Below are 19599 nucleotides of genomic sequence, written 5' to 3'. Positions count from 1 at the left end.
TAATGACAATAACAGTATTTGATAAGTGCAAAAGAATCAAATGGGTAACTTTAATGCTGGCAAGAAGACTCTTCCTAGGTAAACTAGTTATACGACAAAACTTGTATGAAGCAATCTTCACTGGAGAAAATTCACAAGACACATCTTATTTTTCCTGTCTTAAGATTCTTTGTCTTTTTTCCACTGCTGAGGCCAAGGGTAGGCAAACTATGGCCTGTAGACCAGATGCATGATTTTGTATGTCAACTTTTATTGGTTTATATATTGTCTATGGCTGCTTTTGAACTATGGGCAGACATGAATAGTTGTAGAGACTACATGGCCTGGGAAGCTAAAAATACTTGCCCCTTTAAGAAACAGTTTGTCAAACCATGGCCTAGGTCTTAGAGATCTTCATTAGTAAAGATATGGTTAAAAGAAAAATTCTCTACCCATGTAAATAGAATCCTGCCTGGTAGTCTGAAAATAATTCCCAGAAAGGAAAACGTAGAAACTAAAGCAGTCTACATTCTTATACATTAGTCAGAAATGAAAACATCATTATTATGCTAGCTACTTATGTCTATGAAGCATTTATAGCAATATAAAGTTAAGATTATAATAGCTTATTCACATATCTATTATTTACATAACAAATAGGACAAAAATATAGTCCGGTTTTTTAAATCAATGCTTTGCAAAAAAAATAAATAAATAAACTAAAATATAACAGGGACCAACTGAAAATTCAAGTTGTTCAAAAGATATGTGTGCAGAAACTGGCATGTAGTCATGTTGCAGTTTCCCTCCTCACTGGTATCAGATATAGAGTACTCTATATTCATCATTTATTGGAAGATAAAGCAAGGAAAAAAATAAAATTAAAGCCCTAACAGTTGGGGAAGCTCGTTTTTTTGCTTTTCCCTTTCTCCATACAAAAATACAGGAATGTCTGGACTCAATGTCTATTCCATATTCTTCCCAGACGTTTCCTGATGCTCATCAGCCTTATATGCGGGGGCCTCCAATAGGTTCCTTCCAGATCTTCCAAAGATCTCTATCTGTGCAAAACACCCAAGGATCTCCTGATGAACTTATTAAAAGATCATAAAAGCTATCCTAATTTAGTACTAAGCTCACCTGTATTTGATTCGTATAACACTTGCATGAAATCACAAAGTCTGTAAAGCTGTGGTGCTAACTGCTCCCCTCTATGTGCAGTTCTTGAGTCAGTTCCAAAGGTTAACCCTTGCACGTATACCTCATGCTTGACAAATGGGCTAGTTTCAAAAAAAACTAACACTGCCATAGCCCTAGGGTTGAGGCAGTAAATAAAGAGAGGTAACTTTAATGAACACACTATTAAAAGAAATGTCTGGCTGTGGGATACAGACACGTTCCTTCAGGGTCAACCACGGGAGCCATTTTTGATAATCAAATTTCCAGGTCATTGGAAAAATGTACAGACCACATCTTTCAACCTTGCAAATTCTGGCAGTGCCCACTACAAGTGTCAAACATACAGAAGTCTGTCATCTCCCACACTGTCCCTAGCTCTTTGGCTGGGTAACAATGTGTTGCCAGCAGTAACTTGGCCCCTGTCTATATTCCTAAAGCATGAGAAACTAGTGAAAACTGAACAAAATCATTATGGAATAGAGAAATGAAAGCCCTTGGCAAAAGAGAAGCTGAAATATTGAAATACTGGTTTTCTCTTATAAGATTATGTTCCTCAGGCCCAGGGGCCACTGCTCTGAGGTAGGGACACAGTCCCTACGAATTCTGCTTCTCTGGTTCAAAGGAGGTATCACATGAGTAGGTTAATTATCCTAGTAATCTCATGTCACTGTTCACAGGCCCCACAGAAATTGTTTCTTATAGTCGGTCTCATTCTAAAATTGTATCTCACAGCAAGCATCCTACCTTAATTGAAGCAATATGAAGCAAAGTCTCTCCTCTATGATTTCTTTTCACAGCTGTAAGGCTACCGGGAGACAGCTTCATTGCTGAAGGGCTGAACATCATCCGTCTGTAACTTGGACTATTCAGTGTAGAAGGTGGTGTACCTGGTGAAAGGCTCATGGATTCGTCTGATATATTACTGTTTTTCCTCCTTAATGTGTCACCAACTTTACGTTTGCTTGGAGGTGGTGAAAAGCAGCCAGGCAGTGGTTTGTTTTCTGAAAGCAGCATTTGCTGCCCACTCGTGCCAGGAATGCTGCTTCTGCATCTCTTAGAAATGGGACTGGACCGTCTGCTGCGACGTCCAGGTCGCCCATTATGACCCGACGGCAAGGACTGCTTAGATGTAAGAGGATTCGCACAGGCATTGTTCTCGGGAGTCGCGTCTTCATTCCTGCTCTCTGTTTCTGGAGACTCTATTTGCTCAGCCAATGGTAAAGAGACTTCAGTTAAGCTTCTAGAACACTCCGATTCGGTTACAGAGTCACTTGCTAGTAAGTCTATGTCACCATTTGTCTGAGGACTAGCAATAACAGATGGCTGGCTACAGAAAGACACCAGCTTTTCCTTAAATTCCTCTTTGGAGTCAGGTTCACCATCTTCTTTTTCTGCCTCGAAATTCCATTCTTGGTTGATTTCAGCTAAAGTTTTCTTTTTTTGTTTTTTTCCGGACCTCGTGGAAGCCTTTTTAGCCCTCTCAGGAACACTTGTTGGAGGACTTGTAGAGACAAATTTGTACATTGAGGCCTGCTGAGCGTTCCCATCATCTATCACTTGAGGCTGGGTTTGCACTGAAACTTTAGTCACAACATATCTGACCTTCTTACTTCGAGGACTAAACCACATTTTTATTGAATTCTTCTTATTTTCTGCATCACTGAATACATTTTGCCTAGATGTGTCTTCTTTCAAATCTGATAGAAAAAAGGAAAAGAAATCTGTTACACGAACTTAATCTCCCCCATCTTGAGCTCCCAAAGGATTTTGTTCATAGTTCTCCTAAGGTGTATCACACTTCATTTGTGTACCTTTCCCTTGTCCTAGGCTATGAACTCCTTGAGAGGAGATATTCACTCATTCAACAAATATTTACAGAATCCTACAATTCCAGACAACATTCTAGGGACTGGAGATACAGCAGAGAACAAAATATGGAACTTCTATTCTACTGAGGATGGGCAGAACATACAAGTAAATTAGTAGAACATACAGCATGCTGGTGGCGATAAGAGCCATGGAGAAAAGATATGCCAGATAGATAGACAGACAGGCAGGCAGGCAGATATGGGATTTAATAAGCAGTAGTAAAAAAAAAATTAACACTTGTTCATTGAGACTTCTGAAAACCAATCAATAACCAACAATTCATTACAACAATAATTCACTACATCAACAAACTAAAGGAAAACCATGTGATTTTGTGAACAGATACAGAAAAAAAATGACAAAATCTGACATTCATTTATGACTTTATAAAAAGACCAACTAACAAGGGATAAAAAGGAACTTCTTCAACCTGATGAAGGGCAAAAATACACACAGCTAATATCATGCTAAATGGTAAAATACCGCAACTACCATTTTGTTCCTATTATCAAGAACAAGGCAAAGATGTCTGTTCTCACCACTCCTAGTCAACATATACTGAAATTCCTAGATAGCACCCCAAGGAACAGATATAAAAGGCACACCAATATAAAACCATCTATTTATAATTAACCTGAATCACTACATAGAATATCTCAAGGAAAACTTTTTTTAAAAAATTAATGAAACTAACAGGTAACTTTAACTTAACAAAGCCTCAGAATACAAGGTCAATATACCAAATTCAACTTCAACTATGTTTCTATATGATATATAACAAAAAAATGCAGAATAAATTAAAAAACATTAGTACCATTTATAAAAGTACCAAAAAACCCCATAAAATACTTAACATACATCTCACAAAATACATACAAGTTCTGAAAATTATAAAATATTTATGAAAGAAATCCATACAAATGGAAAGACATTCCATGCTCATGAATAGTAAGACTCAATATTGAGACATTGATTCTCTCCAATAGAACTACAGACTGTAATATAATCCAATAAAAATCTTAGTTTGTTTTTTTTTTTTGTAAAAATAGACAAGCTGATTCTAAAATTTACATAAGAAAGCAAAGGAGCTATAATATGGAAAGGCACAAGACCTAGAATAGCCAAATCAATAATGAAGAAAAACAAAATTGGAGGACTCACACAACATGACTTCAATTTATTTCAAACAAAATGAATCTAGGGGATTGAAGATAGTCACAACTCTTTAGGTGTCATCTCATATAATCTTAAACTATGTAAACAAGAAACTAATGTGAATGAATGAACTTTAAGTACATACTGAAATATACGCTTGAGCAAAAGAAGCCAGATACAAAACAATACATAAAACCAGCTGAAACTAATATGATGTGTTAAGTCAAAATACTGACTATCCGATAACTATGGGGAAAGGAGTTAGTGACTAAAAAGGGGCAACAAGAGGCTTCTAGAATAGTGTTTATTCTTCTAGGATACTTGTATTGTTTATTGGTGAGTTCAGTTTATGAAAATTCATTAAGCTATACAGTTACAATATACGTACTATAAGAATTTCTTCAACTTTTTACTAATAATCAGAAATTAGGGGCATCTGGGTGGCTCAGTCGGTTAAACACCCAAACCCTTTATTTCAGCTCAGGTCATGACTTCACGGTAAATGAGTTTGAGCCCTGCATGAGTTGAGCCCTGCAAGCCCTGCTTGGGATTCTCTCTCTCCTCTCTCTGCCCCTCCCAGCTTGCACTCTCTTTCTCTCTCTCAAAATAAATAAACTTAAAAATAAATAAAAATAATTTTAAAAAGTAAAAATAAATAATCAGAAATTAAAACACAAAGAATCAGTAGACTTTAAAAAAGAAAAGAATCACTGTCCCCAAGTAGATAAGGTGCCACAATTTGTGGGTGAGTACTCTCGTACAAACACTTTGCTGCGTTAGCTAAGGTCATCAAGGAAGGCCTCTCTGTAAAACTCACTTTTGAGTTGAGACCTCATGACAAACTACAAAAGGGAAGCAGTCACATAAATATCTAGGAAAGTGGTTCCCAAGTAGAAGGTAGAACAAGTGCCAAGGTCTTAAGGTAGAAATGAGTTTAGCATATTCAATGGATAAAAAGCAACGTGGCTAGAGCTTAGCATATAAAGAGCTCAGCATATAAAGCATGTAAAGAGCTCAGCCACAAGTATTACTTCTGGTATTCCTCATTCCATCAATCTCTGAAGTGGGAGGGCTTGAGACTTCTTCACCTGCAATCACCTCCTTGGTAATCTTATATATACACATACACACACATATATATACATATATATGTGAGAGATATATATATGTGAACAGATATATCTGTTTATATATATATATATATCTGTTTATATACATATATATATATATATATGAACACAGATATATATATATATATATATATATATATATATATATATATATGAACAGATATATATATATATATATCTGCTTATATACAGGGACAACTTCAAATGTGTATGTGCCACCCAGACCTCTCCCCTCAACTTCAGACTAACATTCAACTGCCTACTCAACAACTCTTAACATGCACGTCTACTCCTAATAAGTATCTCACACTGAACATGACCAAAACTGAGTTCCTGATCCACATCTTCCCAAACGTGCTCCTCTTATAGCTGTCCCCATTTCAGTAAATGGCATATCATCAATCCAGTAGCCTAGGGCAAAAACCTTAGAATCAAACTTGCCTCTCCTATCTCTTTCATGCCTTATATGCAAAATGCAAGTTCTATAGCTCCAACTGCAAAATACATCCAAAATCTGACTACTTCTTACTGCCTCCATTCCTGCCAGCATGGTATAGGACACCATCATCGTGCACTAGATTAGTAATAATAACCTCCTAAATCATCTCCCTGATTCTGTACTTGCTTCCTCCCCCATAAGTCTATTCTCAACAGAGCAGTCAGCGATCCCTTTATAACTCGTCAAATTATGTCACTAAAACCCTCCAGACTTCCACTCTGGCTCTGAAAAAAAACCAAAATCTTAGTAGCCACCTAACAGGCCAGAAACAACCTGATCTTCCACTACCTTCCTGATCTCCTGTTCTCTCCTTACTTGCCATTCCAGCCACTGGACCTCCTCGCTGCTCTTCAAACCAATAAAATGTTTTATGTAAGTCAGATGGCATGAGTGCATCTGTGTTTTACAAAATCAGTCTTAAGTGGAGCGAGAGAAAAGAGATTGGAAGAAGGCAATCGTTAAGAGGCCAGAATAGGAGTGTAAGTAGAAGGTAACAAGACTGGAGAGGTGGTAGGAGGGGAAAAAAAAGAAGTCTTTGAAAAGTATTTAGGAGATAAAATTTATAGAATTTGGTGATGAAGTGAATACAAGAAGGCGGCGGTGACAAGGATGAGCCACGTGCTTCTGGCTGACACCACTGAAGGCAACTAGAGAAGAAACGCTGATGGGGGGAAGGGGGGGAACACGAGCTGCCAGTGGTTCTGAGTGCCCTGCATACGTCTGCAGGGTGTGCCAAGAAGGCAAGGCCCTGGCTGCTCTGTACCCAGACACTTCTCAGGACTGTGTTTGCAGCATGCATATCTGAGGGACTGGGCAGTGTCTCCCAGCAGGAAAAAAAAAAAGCAAGCCCATTTGGGCTTACCACAAAAAGTCAATTCCCTAAGCTTAGAGTTCATGTCCTGTATCGCAACCCACTCTGTGTATGCAGGAATCCACAATGGACCTTTTGCCAATTACAATCAAAGTTGCAAAACTGCCAAATAAAACATCAGCAAATCAAATCCAGGAATTTCAAAGGCAATATGGTAAAATACTTGCAAATTTTAAATGTATACACCCTTTCACAAAGCAATTTGGCCTCTAGTCATCTATCTTACCAAATATAGAAAATATCCATGCATGTACCTGCAAACATAAATGTGTAAGAATGTTAACTGCAGCAATATTCCTAATAGCATAAATCAGGGGGGAGAATCAGTGTTCATCAATCGGCAATGAATTAACTATGGATCATTTACACTACAAGATCTTATGTGGCCACTTCAAGACACTTGTTAAGTGTAGCACAATCTCATTTATGTTCTAAAAATTCTATTGCATTTATGTCCAAATATCTTCATAAATTCATGGAACTAGAAAACTAAACAATGAAAACAGCACCTCTGTAAAAGAAAGCAATTTCTACTTTTCAGTTGAGGGAAAATGGTGGAGGAGGACTTTCACACTTTACACTTTTATATGGCTTAATCTGTTGTAAAAAGAATGCTCTCTTATATTTCTCATATAAATTAAACAGAAAACAAAACTTGTTTAAGGTCATACAACTAGTTGCTGAAAGGGCTAGCATTTGAGCTCATACCTATTTTCACAAAACATTAAAACTTTTCACCAAGTATCACTACATGCGATATTGTAATTTATAGTAATAAAATATATTGGGTCTTCATCTACAGTTCCTGGTACAAAGGTCCAAAAACCTTTGTAATTTCCCAAGAGAACCTATAGGGGCATCTTTTGTTATAAATATTTAGTTATGTTTCCAGTTTCTAAAATAGTATGAGTGATAAAGAGGAAATGGGTGTCTTCTCTTCTTCGTAACTGCTTCTTTCAACCACACCTAAGCTTACATTAATGAGGTGACTTCTTGGAGTCCCTCTAAGGATAAAGGCTGCTTGCCAGGGGAACCAATCAAGATGAGAAAGTTAAAGCTTTCAGTCCCACCCCCAACCTTCAAGAGGAGAGAGGAGCTGCAAGTTGAACTAATCACTAGAAGCCAATGATTTAATCAATTATGCCCAAAAGGAAGGGTTTAGGAAGCTTCCAAGTTGATAAACATATGGAGGTCTTGGGAGAGCAGCACACCCAGAGAGGGCAATAAAGCTTCACACCCCTTCCCACACTCCTTGCCCTATGAATCTCCTCTCTTTGGCTGTTCCTGAGTTACAACCACTGAATAGGGAACAGTAATCTAGTAAGTAAAACATTTTCCTGAGTTCTCTGAGTCACTCTAGCAAATTAATCAAACTCAAGGAGGTCCTGGGAACCTCCAAGATAAAGCCAGGTAGCATCTGAAGGGCGGTGGGGGGCAGACTTGTGGGACTGAGCTCTTAACCTGTGTTGGCTCTTAATGCTATCTCCAGACAGAACAGAGTGAAACTGTAGGACACCCAGCCAGTGTCACAGAACAACTTAATGTGTGGAAAACCCACACATCTGGTGAAGTAGAGGAGTAGTGAAGTAGAGGAGGCACACAGGAAAAGTGAGCTTTTCTTTCCTCTCTATATATTATCATCTCTATATGTATTGTATTTTTTTAGACCTACCAATCTTGCCCATTAACAGATGAGTAAGAAATAGTCAGTGAATGAGTTGTATAGTGATCTACTTTCAGATTCTGTCAGTGATCCTCCTTCAAGTTGTCTTATTTAGTTTTTGCCTTTCAGCCCATTTGTTTTTCTTTAAAAAATATTCCCAGGGCACCTGGGTGGCTCAGTTGGTTAAGCCTCCAACTCTTGGTTTCAGCTCAGGTCATGATCTCACAGGTTTGCAACATCAAGCCCCACACTGGGCTCTAAGCTGACAGCGAGAAGCCTGCTTGGGATTCTCTCTCCCTCTCTCTCTGCCCCTCCCCAATTTGTGTTCCCCTTTTCTCTCAAAAATAAATAAATGTTTAAAATATATATATATATTCCCTCAAAATTCTTTCCTCCCACCCCACACAGGGGTGGTAAAACCAACCCAGGTCAGCCCAGCACAGTGGTGAGCACAATCAGTGGTGCTCAAAAAATACTGGCGAATAAATTATTTGATATCTGCTCTTAAATCTTGAGAAGCATTTATATAAGAGAGGTTACATTTTAAAGGCTAGAAGAAAACTTGAGAGTCACTCAATTCTCTCACTTGAAGAATTAAAGTTAAAAAGAGAGGAGAGGCAGGGAGGTCACCCAATCCAGCATTCCTCTCCACAGGAACTGGATTACCAAGATGCTGTTTCAGGTATAGGAAAGAACCCAGGAAAGGCAGGGAAACTGGAAAAACTACCACCACCACCTGACAAGGTTAACAATGCCTAACAAATAATTTCCTACTGCCTGAACTCATTCTCCAAATTGACAGAATTAGTAATCTCCTTTGACCAACAAAGGTACTTGGAGTATGTTTTATTTGTCCTAAGAAAGAAAAGAAAGAAAAGCAAGAAAAGAAAGAGCAAGCTATCATATTAATGTTTTTTTCCTGAGAAGTCACTCCTCATTCAAGATGAAGAGAACTCTTTATTTATAAGACTTTTCTTCCATTACAGACTCTAAAGCAAAATTTTAACAAACTTAGTTCTAACACTATGCTACTTTAAAAAGAAAACCAGTGGTATCTTTTTTCCTAAGAACTGGTAACATCTGCTATGTAGGAAATAAATGTGTCTGATGCTACTAAGGTGTTATATAAAATTGCCAAGTGTGCTTATTCCTGAAAAGTTTGAATACTTAAGAGATACAATGTAATTTTAGTTTCATTTTTCTTATTTGTTTCTGGGAATAGATTTCTTCTCAACATTCTCATGCCTTAAAATATTAACAAGAGAAAAGGAAATTATGAAAGAAGTTATTTTTAAATTCCTTTTATTTTTATTCACACAGAACATTTTTTTTATTTTATCATTTAAAATTATTAATACACCAGAGGATGAGTAAACTAAAATCTCCAATCTCTTTAGTTCAAAACTGATTTTTCTATTCCTCTTTCACCTCCTATTTCGTGGGCATAAAGCTCCTATGTTTATAAAGAGATCCGTAAAGACAGCACTTTAAACAGGTAAGAAAAATGAAAAATAGATTTTAAAAAACAAATAATTCGTATTTAGCTCTGTAGAAAGTTCACAGACATGATGTCTAGCGAAGGAATTCAGTCAAACTCCATTCTATTCCAAAGAAGCCATCCCTTCCTCCTGGTGCAAATGGTAGCATTATACTGGCCAGAGAGTAAGACAACAAACCCAGCTGAAGCCAGGAGTGTGTAGCTGAGTAACATCAGACTCTCTGGCATCCTTCTTACATCCTAGCTGAACATCACTTGGTCCACAAAGTGTTACTAGATTAGGATCTTGGAAATAAAAACAATCAAGATGAGGTATCTTGGAAATAAAAACAATCAGAGTGAGGTATCCATTCACACAGAAGACTTAATGTCTAATTTCTAACAAGGTCTTTCCTCTGCAGTGATTGGTAGATTTCAAAAACAAGTCATTTCTGATATAATTTCACATCTAGAGGAAAGGTCAACACGAAATGTTACCAGTGTTACTTTTTAAGAATCTAGATTACAAAGACTTAACGGTTAATCCTCTGGTAGTCTGTAAAAACTTGTATTTGATTTTCCAAAATTTCTTTTAAAGATAGATGATGACATTTTCAATTAAAAACAAGTCAAATGCTAGGACCCTCGGGTGGCTCAGTCGGTTAAGTGTCCAACTCTTGGTTTCAGCTCAGGTCATGATCTCAAGGTTCATGAGTTCAAGCCCTGCGTGGGCTCTGTGCTGACAGTACGGAGTTTGCTTGGGTTTCTGTCTCCCTCCCTCTCTCTGCCCCTCCCCCACAGGCACACTGTCTCTCTGGGTGTCAAAATAAATACATTAAATTTTTTTTTTTTTTTTTTAAACAAGTCAAGTGCTAAAGTCCTTAATGCTTATAAAATTTACAAAATGTAGAATTTCAGGGTGCCTGGCTAGCTTGGTCAGTGGAGTGTGCGACTATTGATCTTGAGATTGTCAGTTAGAGTCCCATGTTGGGTATAGAGATTACTTAAAAACAAAATCTTTACAAAACAAACAAAACACGGATGTCATACTCAGGTCTATGTATCCCTTAAATTACAAAGAAGTGAATGAAAAGAGCATATATTCGTGTAATTTATACATACACAATAATCTCACTAATCATCCAGTAGCAATAAATACTCTCAGGAAGATTTCATTTTGACCTTTTTTCTAGACTTGCAATTGTATCAGAAATGACTTGTTTTTGAAATTACGCATCTTGTCCTAACTAAGCAAGGACCACAGCAGCAAACATGATTGTAAATTCTGCATTTTACACAGCATTTCTAAGTTTAACCTGTAAAAAGCAAAACCCCCACCTTGCTGGAACATAAATCACAATATTAACAGCTACAACAATTTTTATGAGTGAATGCTTCTAAGCATTATAAACTGTCATATTCATTTCATGAAGAAAAATATTGGTCCTTCCTCCACATAGTAAATTTCTTCATGATGACATTTTTAAAAATTCTATCCCTGAGTATAAATATTTCTGAGGACACCCACAAGATATCGAGGAACAGAGATGCACATGTTGCTAAGAAGAAGCTTTGCCAAGTTTTTTCTTAAAATTTAATAATAAACTATAGAAAAAGGAGGCAATTAGAAAACGTGATTTAGCTATCATTAATCTACATCAAAGGATTATAATGATGTACATTGTGTGCCTTTCAAATTATTCTCTATTATAGGTTTCACAACAGAAGTTGAGAAATCTCTTTGACAAACTAGTCCCTTATTAAAAATCAAAGGAAAGTACTTTGCTACCATCTGTGCAACATTAACGCCTTCAACCGCAAGAATGATTATTTTGTAAGTTAAGAAGTATTCAGTTCTATTTTAAAAAAACAACAGCAACACAACTATTCAAATGTTCATCTTCATCTATTATAAGAAAGTCATAACATATATGAAACACTATGTAATTCACTATAGAAAGACAAGCATCTCTTTGGAAGCCAGAAAACAGAAAAGGAAATTGTGATCCCATGAAAGCATAATCAAAATGTGTTTTTTTTTGTTTTTTTTGTTAGACGTCACCACCAATACCAACAAATGCTTCACAGAGCCTGACCAGCACCTGCAAGGTCTGATTTAATATGATGGGAAGCAATATAAAATACAAACTTTTAAATTTAACTCCATTAGTAGAAAACAGATTATGTTATAAAGAATAAGGTAAAATTATCCATAAATGGTTTTCAGAAAAATTTGTGACAATCTTTTCTCTTGAAAGTACACTGAACTGAGGAAAACCTGTTCAAGTATTTAGAAGCTCATTTTAAAAAGCATTACTATAAATCAGGCTTCTTTATCTCTAGTATATCATATACCATGTCCATGATTTGACAAGTTCTTCTTAATTACCCACCTTAATTACAGTAATTATATATTTCATAGTAAATGCAACTAACAAGGTTCTTTTGAAAGATAAATTGTGAACTACAGGGCTTAAAAAAAATAGAGATGTAGATATCTGACCATCCCACTTAATTCATCACCGTCAACACCCATTTAACAGAACTAGATGATTTTCAAGCTACACCTTGGGATCACTTAATCTAACACCCTTATTTTATGAGATCTGTTTCCAATTTCCTCATTATAAAGAGGATAAACCAGGATGCCTGGATGGCTCGGCAGGTTAAGCATCCAATTCTTGGTTTTGGCTCGGGTCATGATCTCATGGTTTGGGGCATCAAGCCCTGTGTTGGGCTCTGCACTGACAGCGTGGGCCTACTTGGGATTCTCTCTCTCTCCCTCTCCCTCTCTCTGCCCCTCCCCACCCCACACACCTGTGTTCTCTCTCCCCAAATAAATAAACATTAAAAAAAAAAGAGGATAAAACATAATTTGTCCCCAACTGTTAGTTCCCTCTACCTAGTAACCTAGTACACCTTATACCACTTTAATTTTAGAGGTACTTGCTACGTAAACTAACATAAGGTACTACATAAAATATCGAATACACTATAAAGAAACAGAGAAATACCCTCAAAAAAACTCCAATGCCCTTTGAGGCTAGTTTGTTTTGGCAGAACCTCAGGAGGAAAAGTTAATGCGATGCCACTAATCAGCAGAATAAGTTTGGCACCATGTAAATTATAGCTCTGGACAGAGATTTGTATTTCAATATGTTTACACCCTAGATTTACCATCTTCTGTAAAAGGAGAAAAGGAAGATGCTACCATTATAAAATGAATTGTTGAAATCAAAACCTGAGAATTTGTTTTAAAATTGTTTTGGGGATGCCTGGGTGGCTGAGTCAGTTAAGCGTCCAAATTCGGCTCGGGTCATGATCTCATGGTTCATGAGTTCAAGCCCTACACAGGGCTCTCTGCTGTCAGCCCAGAGCCCACATCAGATCCTGTTCTCTTCTCTCTCTCTCTCTCTCTCTCTCTGCCCCTCCCCCGCTCATGTGCACTCATGCACATGCTCTCTCTCTCTCAAAAATAAATAAACATTAAAAAAAGTTTTTTAAATAAAATAGCTTTAATTAAGTTTAGTCTCTGGGGTATGAATTAACCCTTACCACTGCCAATTTGTCTCCAATTCAACAAGTACAATGAACACCTATACACCTAACCAAAGCATTGTGCTAAATAAATGTGCAGTGTAAGTAAGTAAACAAACTTACACTGTGACCTTCCTGCATAACCTAAGTCCTCAATTTCCTCACCTACAGAATAAGTGATTTAGGATGACCTTCCTGCTCCTAAAATTTTGATTGTATGTTATCCAAACTGTGAAATTTCAATTCATGCTAAAATAAGTAATGATAAAGCCAGCACTGCTGAAGTCTGGTCAGACAAAAGTAGTTAGTACTCACTATAATAAGGAAAATGAACACAAAACGGCTTTCGAAAAATGAATCACCATAATCCTCTCCTCAAACTCCCAATCTATTTTTACATGACAAAGACAACATTCTAAAAGGCCTCTGGCCCCATGCAAAAACTTATTCTAAACCTGATAATTTTTATAAATACCCTTAGCAGTGATGAAATATGGAGACATTTCATACATGGTCCACAAAATATGAAAACCATACTAAAGACTCAACCATCATTAATGCCAATAGAATTTCTGGAGAAGTCCCCTACCTTATTCTTCTTTGCACCCCAAGGCACTATACCCGTACCCCACTATGCTATAATTCACTACCCATCAAGAGTTACTCTGCTCCCTTTTTATTAGCATTAAAAAAGTCACATTACACATTACATTGTTATGGGTTAAACTGTGTTCCTCATAAAATTCATCTATCCAAGTCCTACTCCCAGTACCTCAGGATGTGACCTCAGGAAACAGGGTCATTACAGATATAATTAGTAAAAACTAGTAGAGTGGGACTCTATAGTGCAAAAAGACTGGTGTCTTTATAAATATGGGGAAATTTAACATAAACACGCATGCAGGGAGAACACCATGTAACACGAAGACTGCTATCTACAAACCAGGCAGAGAGGCCCTCCTCTCACAGACCTCCCTGACAGACATCCTTCCCTGACAGACATCCTTCCCTCACAGACTATGATGGCACTAACTATACCAACACCTCAATCTAGAACTCCTAGCCTCCAGAACTGTGAGATCATAAATTTGTATTATTTAAGCCACTCAGTTTGTGGTGTTTTGTTACAGCAGTCTGAGCAAGCTAATATATTACTGCACAGAAACTGGAGAAGAATCACATCAAACCATCACGACAGACAGAATTCTCAGAATAGCACCTCAGGTGTCAATGCATGGCCAATGTTCCTAAGAGACCACACATCTTGAAGATTCTGACAAAAGCCACTTTCAGGCAGACATGAACATTTTTCATATTGTACACTTAAATCAAGAGTTTAAGGGCACCTGGAAGACTCAGTCTGTAGAGAATGCAACTCCTGATCTCAGGGTTGTAAGTTTGAGCCCCACAGTGGGTTCAGAGATTACTTAAAAATTAGCAAATCTTAAAAAAAAAAAAAAAAAATTTTAATCCTCCCCCTCAACTCCCTCCAAAGATGCATGAACTCTCTTTAATCAATGGTATCTGTATGGGGGGGGGGGGGGGGGGGCATATCATACACTAATCATTTTAATTACAAAATTAAACACTATCAGCCCTACCTGAGTAAGAAGGAAAAAAATACAGATGATAATAATGAAGTTTCTTCATTATGCTCTTAAAGAGATTTATAATGCAGTATTATTTTTTCAAAAAGGTAAATACTTTTTGAAATGTATATGAGTATATAATTACATCTGAAAACATGTAAAACTTTATCACGTAGCATATTATATCCTAAAAGAATAGAGTCTAATACAATGATGAGATGAAGAAAACTTTTCATAGGTAGACTATGATTTAAATTCTTCTTAAAAATATGGACCTAGTCAATAAGACAAAGTATTTGCCTTGTTTCTTTAATTTGTCTAATCAACTTCACCTTTAGTAGCTGACAATAACACAGCTTGTCAGAAATCTAAGATCAGAAGATTTAGAAATGGAAATTCAACCATTTTATGTGAGCATTATCAATCATTCACAGCATCCTGCCAATCAAGAAAAGGTTATCCTATAAACATAAGCTAAAATGACATGATCTGATCAATAAAAAGACAATTCCAGTATCTAATTATGAAGATTCAAAACCTTTTACTTTCTTTCCACAGCTAATTAGTTCTCAGCAGAAAGCACAATGGGAAGATATATAGTTAATACACAGAGTCTAAGAACAATTTGAAAAACATTAACCCCCATTTAAATAGAAAAGAAAATGAATATTAGATTTTTGCTCTTTCAAAATGTGCTCATCTAATTAATTCAGTCTAGAAAAGCGATGCACAGAAGGTTGTATTCTATCTTGTAAAAGTGTATTTAAGTGAATTTAAGGACAAAATCACTTTTCCATGTATATTATTCAGAAATTATTATAACTGTAAAAAGCAGGCAATGTAGGTGGTGCAAAGTGTCTGGACTGACAATCAGAAGAAATGGGCTCTATTTCTCATTTCCAGTACTAACTACACATGTGATGTTAGGTAAGATCATTTAACCTCTTTGGACCCTGCTTTCTCTAAGTGATCTCTAAGTTATCTGTCACTTCTCAAAATAATTGCAAACGCTGTCAATCTTCAAATCTGAAATATGCCATCAGAAATCCTGACGGATCTTTACATACTTTCTGTGATCAATATGAATTCATCATCAGATATTTCATGAAGAGAGAGAGTGATCTTTCTCACCTGATAGCTTATTGTCATGCAGCAAATTCCGGAGCTTACTACAAAGCTGGATCATGCTGTCCAACTGTCTATTTATCTTCACATCTTGTATCCAGGCTGGGGTGTAACACACTGGACATCCGGTTCCAATGCAGTCACTTACACAATTACTTTAAAAATGTTAAAATATATACACATATATATACATATCAATGCATTCAGCAGAATTTTAATTCCAAAAAATAAACATAAACAGTTTGAACAGAAGTAAATAAAGGTTGTTTTAACAAGCAATGGGCAATCATATAATATTTGTTACAATGATGTTTTTGAAAGATTATGATACACACACACAAAATCTGTACCTAAAGTCGCTTAGGCCATTTGATATGAAGAGATTTTACTTAGACATTACTCTGCAAATCTTTTTCATGCAAATAAATCTATAGCTTCTAAGGGGTAAGAGTACAGAGAGGGACATAAATAAACATATTTAGTACCAAATGCATAACAGCCATGCATTTCAACCTTTTCTATCCTAAATCTTAACACTATGTTTCATGGAAAATTACTGCAAAGAGACTGGGAAAGGTAATTTTTGTTTTGTTTGCAGACAAGTGTCTAAAGGTTTTAAAGTAGTTTCTGAGAAAAGATACTTGATTCTTTCAGACATTTTTATAACCTGTAGACTCAATTAAATCATCTCAGGTTATCTGTCTAGGAGTTAAAGTCTCACAGTTAGGGGGATTTTCTTAACTTTAGGGGTTACAAACCCTTTGCAAATCTGAAGATATACATAAGCTCTTGTAGAAAAAAAGGGGGGGGGGTCACAATCCCCCTCCAAAGCTTATCTGTGGATTCAGAAATAAGAAACCTAACAATCCACTCTTCCCTTAGCCTCACCAAAGGAGCTCCAACAAGACTGGGTAACCTAACTGATAAAAACCACATCTCTCCCAAATACCACATTCCTTTTCATGTGACCCACTCATTTGTAGGCACAGAGGATTCTTATGAGATCCTTCCAGAAAAAGCCTGTGGTTAGTTCTATTATTTGTATCTTAGATTCTGGCATGATTTCTGATACAAAGTAACTCAATAATATGTTATAAAACAAATCTGTAATCCATACCTGGGCTAAGAGAGAGTTTCCAGATGAATGTCAAATTTCTTTAGCAAAGAAAGGGACTTCTTTGAGTTTCTTTGCTTGTACTTAAGAACCCTTAACTTAAAACTCCAACAGAGAAAATAGGGAAACTGATTGTACAGGGAACTGAAATCATCAATTGTTATGTAATACTTAAGTATTTGAGGAACACGATTGACAAGAGTCACAATCCACTCATCAGGAAATCATTACCTTATTTTCAGATAAAGAAAATGAGATCCAAATAGGTGAGACACTTACCCAGCACCACACCAGTACTCAGTCTATTTTACACATTCTATAATGTTCATCTTATAAATGTTCTCAAATTATTTTGTAAACATTAATCTAGAATTCTGGGGAAAGATATCACTTCTCAATAGATCTGTATAACTCAGTAAGCCAGTATTTTCCAAATGACCGACAGATGTGGTCAGGAAATCATACTGGGTGAAAGATCCATTCACAGCATAGGATAAGTCAATGAAATTTATTGAAACAGAATACAAAAAGTTCACTGGTATCCTTTCCAAGTCCACACTGTAACAAATCTAAAGAAACTAGCACTTGCTAAGTAATGGTGTCGTATCAAAGAAGAATATGCATAATTATCTAAAAAGGCTATTTAAAAATCCTTCTTTTTTCCAACTATGCATATGTATAATACAATATCTTCCTCACTCACATACTGCAATCAAAACATTAGATCACAACAGAATGATTACATAAGTAGATACGAGAATCTACAGTCTTCTATTCATCAAAACAATGAAGAGATTTGCACAAATATAACACAGTGTCACTCTCACTAGTTTTTCTTTGGTTTATAAAATGGTTACTTTTCCTTAAAACAGTGTGACTTATGTTACTACGTAATGAGTTTATTACTGTTATTTTTAAGTGAATGGTATTTTTTAAATGTCTCAGTTTTACATGGTAAATACACACACACAAACAAAACTGCTTTGGGATCCTCAATTTTTAAAGGTGTAAAATGATCCAAAGCCAAAAAGTCTGCATATGTCTGCCATATGTTTTAAATGATTTCTACCTTAAAGAGAATACATGGACTACTTTTATCAGGGATTGACACGAAAGTACCTTGGAACTACCATAACACTGTCAATGACATAAAAATCTGTGCCCCTCCAACCAGCACCCCTCCACTTCAATGCTTCAACTAGACTGGTATATATCAAACCATCTTTTAAAACTGCATGGTATTTACGGGGTGCCTGGGTGGCTCAGTCGGTTAAGTGTCCAACTTCGACTCAGGTCACGATCTCACGGTTTGTGAGTTTGAGTCCCGTGTTGGGCTCTGTGCTAACATCTCAGAGCCTAGAGCCTGCTTCAGATTCTTTGTTTCCCTCTCTCTCTCTGGTCCTCCCTCCCTCCCTCCGTCTCTCTCTCTCAAAAGTAAATAAACATTAGAAAACTGCATGGTATTTACAACATTTCCTAGCAGTTTTACACAGCTGCAAATCTGCAAAGAATACAGTTACCCAATTCTTGGCATCACATAATCAAAATTTGTCACCGATCTATTACATACAGCAAGTACATCAGCTGAAACAAAATAAATCTGCTTACTACCAAGTAAGGATAGGAAGTGGGCATATTTCATAAGGGCATCATGGGAGGTCTTTTGGAGGTGGTGACATCTGAGTTGAAATGTAACTGATGAAAAGTTAGCCTCACAAAAATTTGGCAGTACATTCTAGAAGGAGGAAATAGCAAGTGCAAAAGTTCTGAGGCGGGAATGACTTTGGTGTGTCTAATGAACTAAAAGGAGAAGGTAGCTAGACAGGGTGAGCTAGAAGGAAGTGTGGCTGGAGAGACAGGCAGGAATTGGGTCCTGTACAGGTCTTCCAGACCTTATAGTGAAGAGTAAGGATTTTATTCTAACTGTAAAAGAAGCCACTGGAGGATTTTAAGGAGGGTAAGGATATGGATGTGATTTACATTTTTAAAAGATCACTATTAAGAATGTAGAAAATGAGGAAGGGGAGCAGTTAAGAACTTATTATACTAGTCTGAGGAGAGATAATACAATGGTGGCTTGGATCAAATAAACAGTAGTAAATACAGAGAAGAGTGGGAAAATTCAAGATTCAAGGCACATTGTGAGGTGGAAGTGACAGAACTTAATGATGTGACAAGGAAGAGCAGTTGGGTATTACTTGTGGTTTCTGCCTTGAGCAGCTCTGTAGTCGGCAGTCCGCTTTATTGCCATGAAGATCTCTGACGTGGGCACAGGGGAAAGGAGGATGACTGACGCACGTGCCCTGCCCATGTGAAGTCCTTGTCATCATCCAAACGGAGAGCGGATGGGCAACGTGTACTATTCCCTATCCCAGCCTCCAGCTGGATATGCCCCATATATCAAATCCATGT

The 19599-nt window shown here is 36.8% G+C and overlaps 1 protein-coding gene across 4 annotated transcripts in view; it reads right to left on the bottom strand.

Moving 5' to 3' along the window:
• BARD1 (BRCA1 associated RING domain 1) overlaps positions 1-19599 on the bottom strand; it is an 82586-nt gene that overhangs the window by 50048 nt on the left and 12939 nt on the right. For 2 of the 4 annotated variants that reach the window (XM_060623459.2, XM_060623460.2), the window contains exons 3-4: positions 16080-16228; positions 1903-2855 (exon numbers count right to left, since the gene is read on the bottom strand). In XM_060623459.2, the coding sequence (XP_060479442.2) occupies positions 1903-2855; positions 16080-16228 (1102 nt within the window). The remainder of the gene's footprint in view (positions 1-1902; positions 2856-16079; positions 16229-19599) is intronic. The other 2 variants (XM_078450899.1, XM_078450900.1) reach the window with 2 other exon arrangements.

The sequence above is a fragment of the Panthera onca genome, chromosome C1 (genome assembly GCF_046562875.1).
Source record: "Panthera onca isolate mPanOnc1 chromosome C1, mPanOnc1 haplotype 2, whole genome shotgun sequence".
Lineage (NCBI taxonomy): Eukaryota > Metazoa > Chordata > Mammalia > Carnivora > Felidae > Panthera > Panthera onca.
Note: the sequence above shows the minus strand (reverse complement) of the source record. Positions and strands in the feature narration are given on the sequence as shown.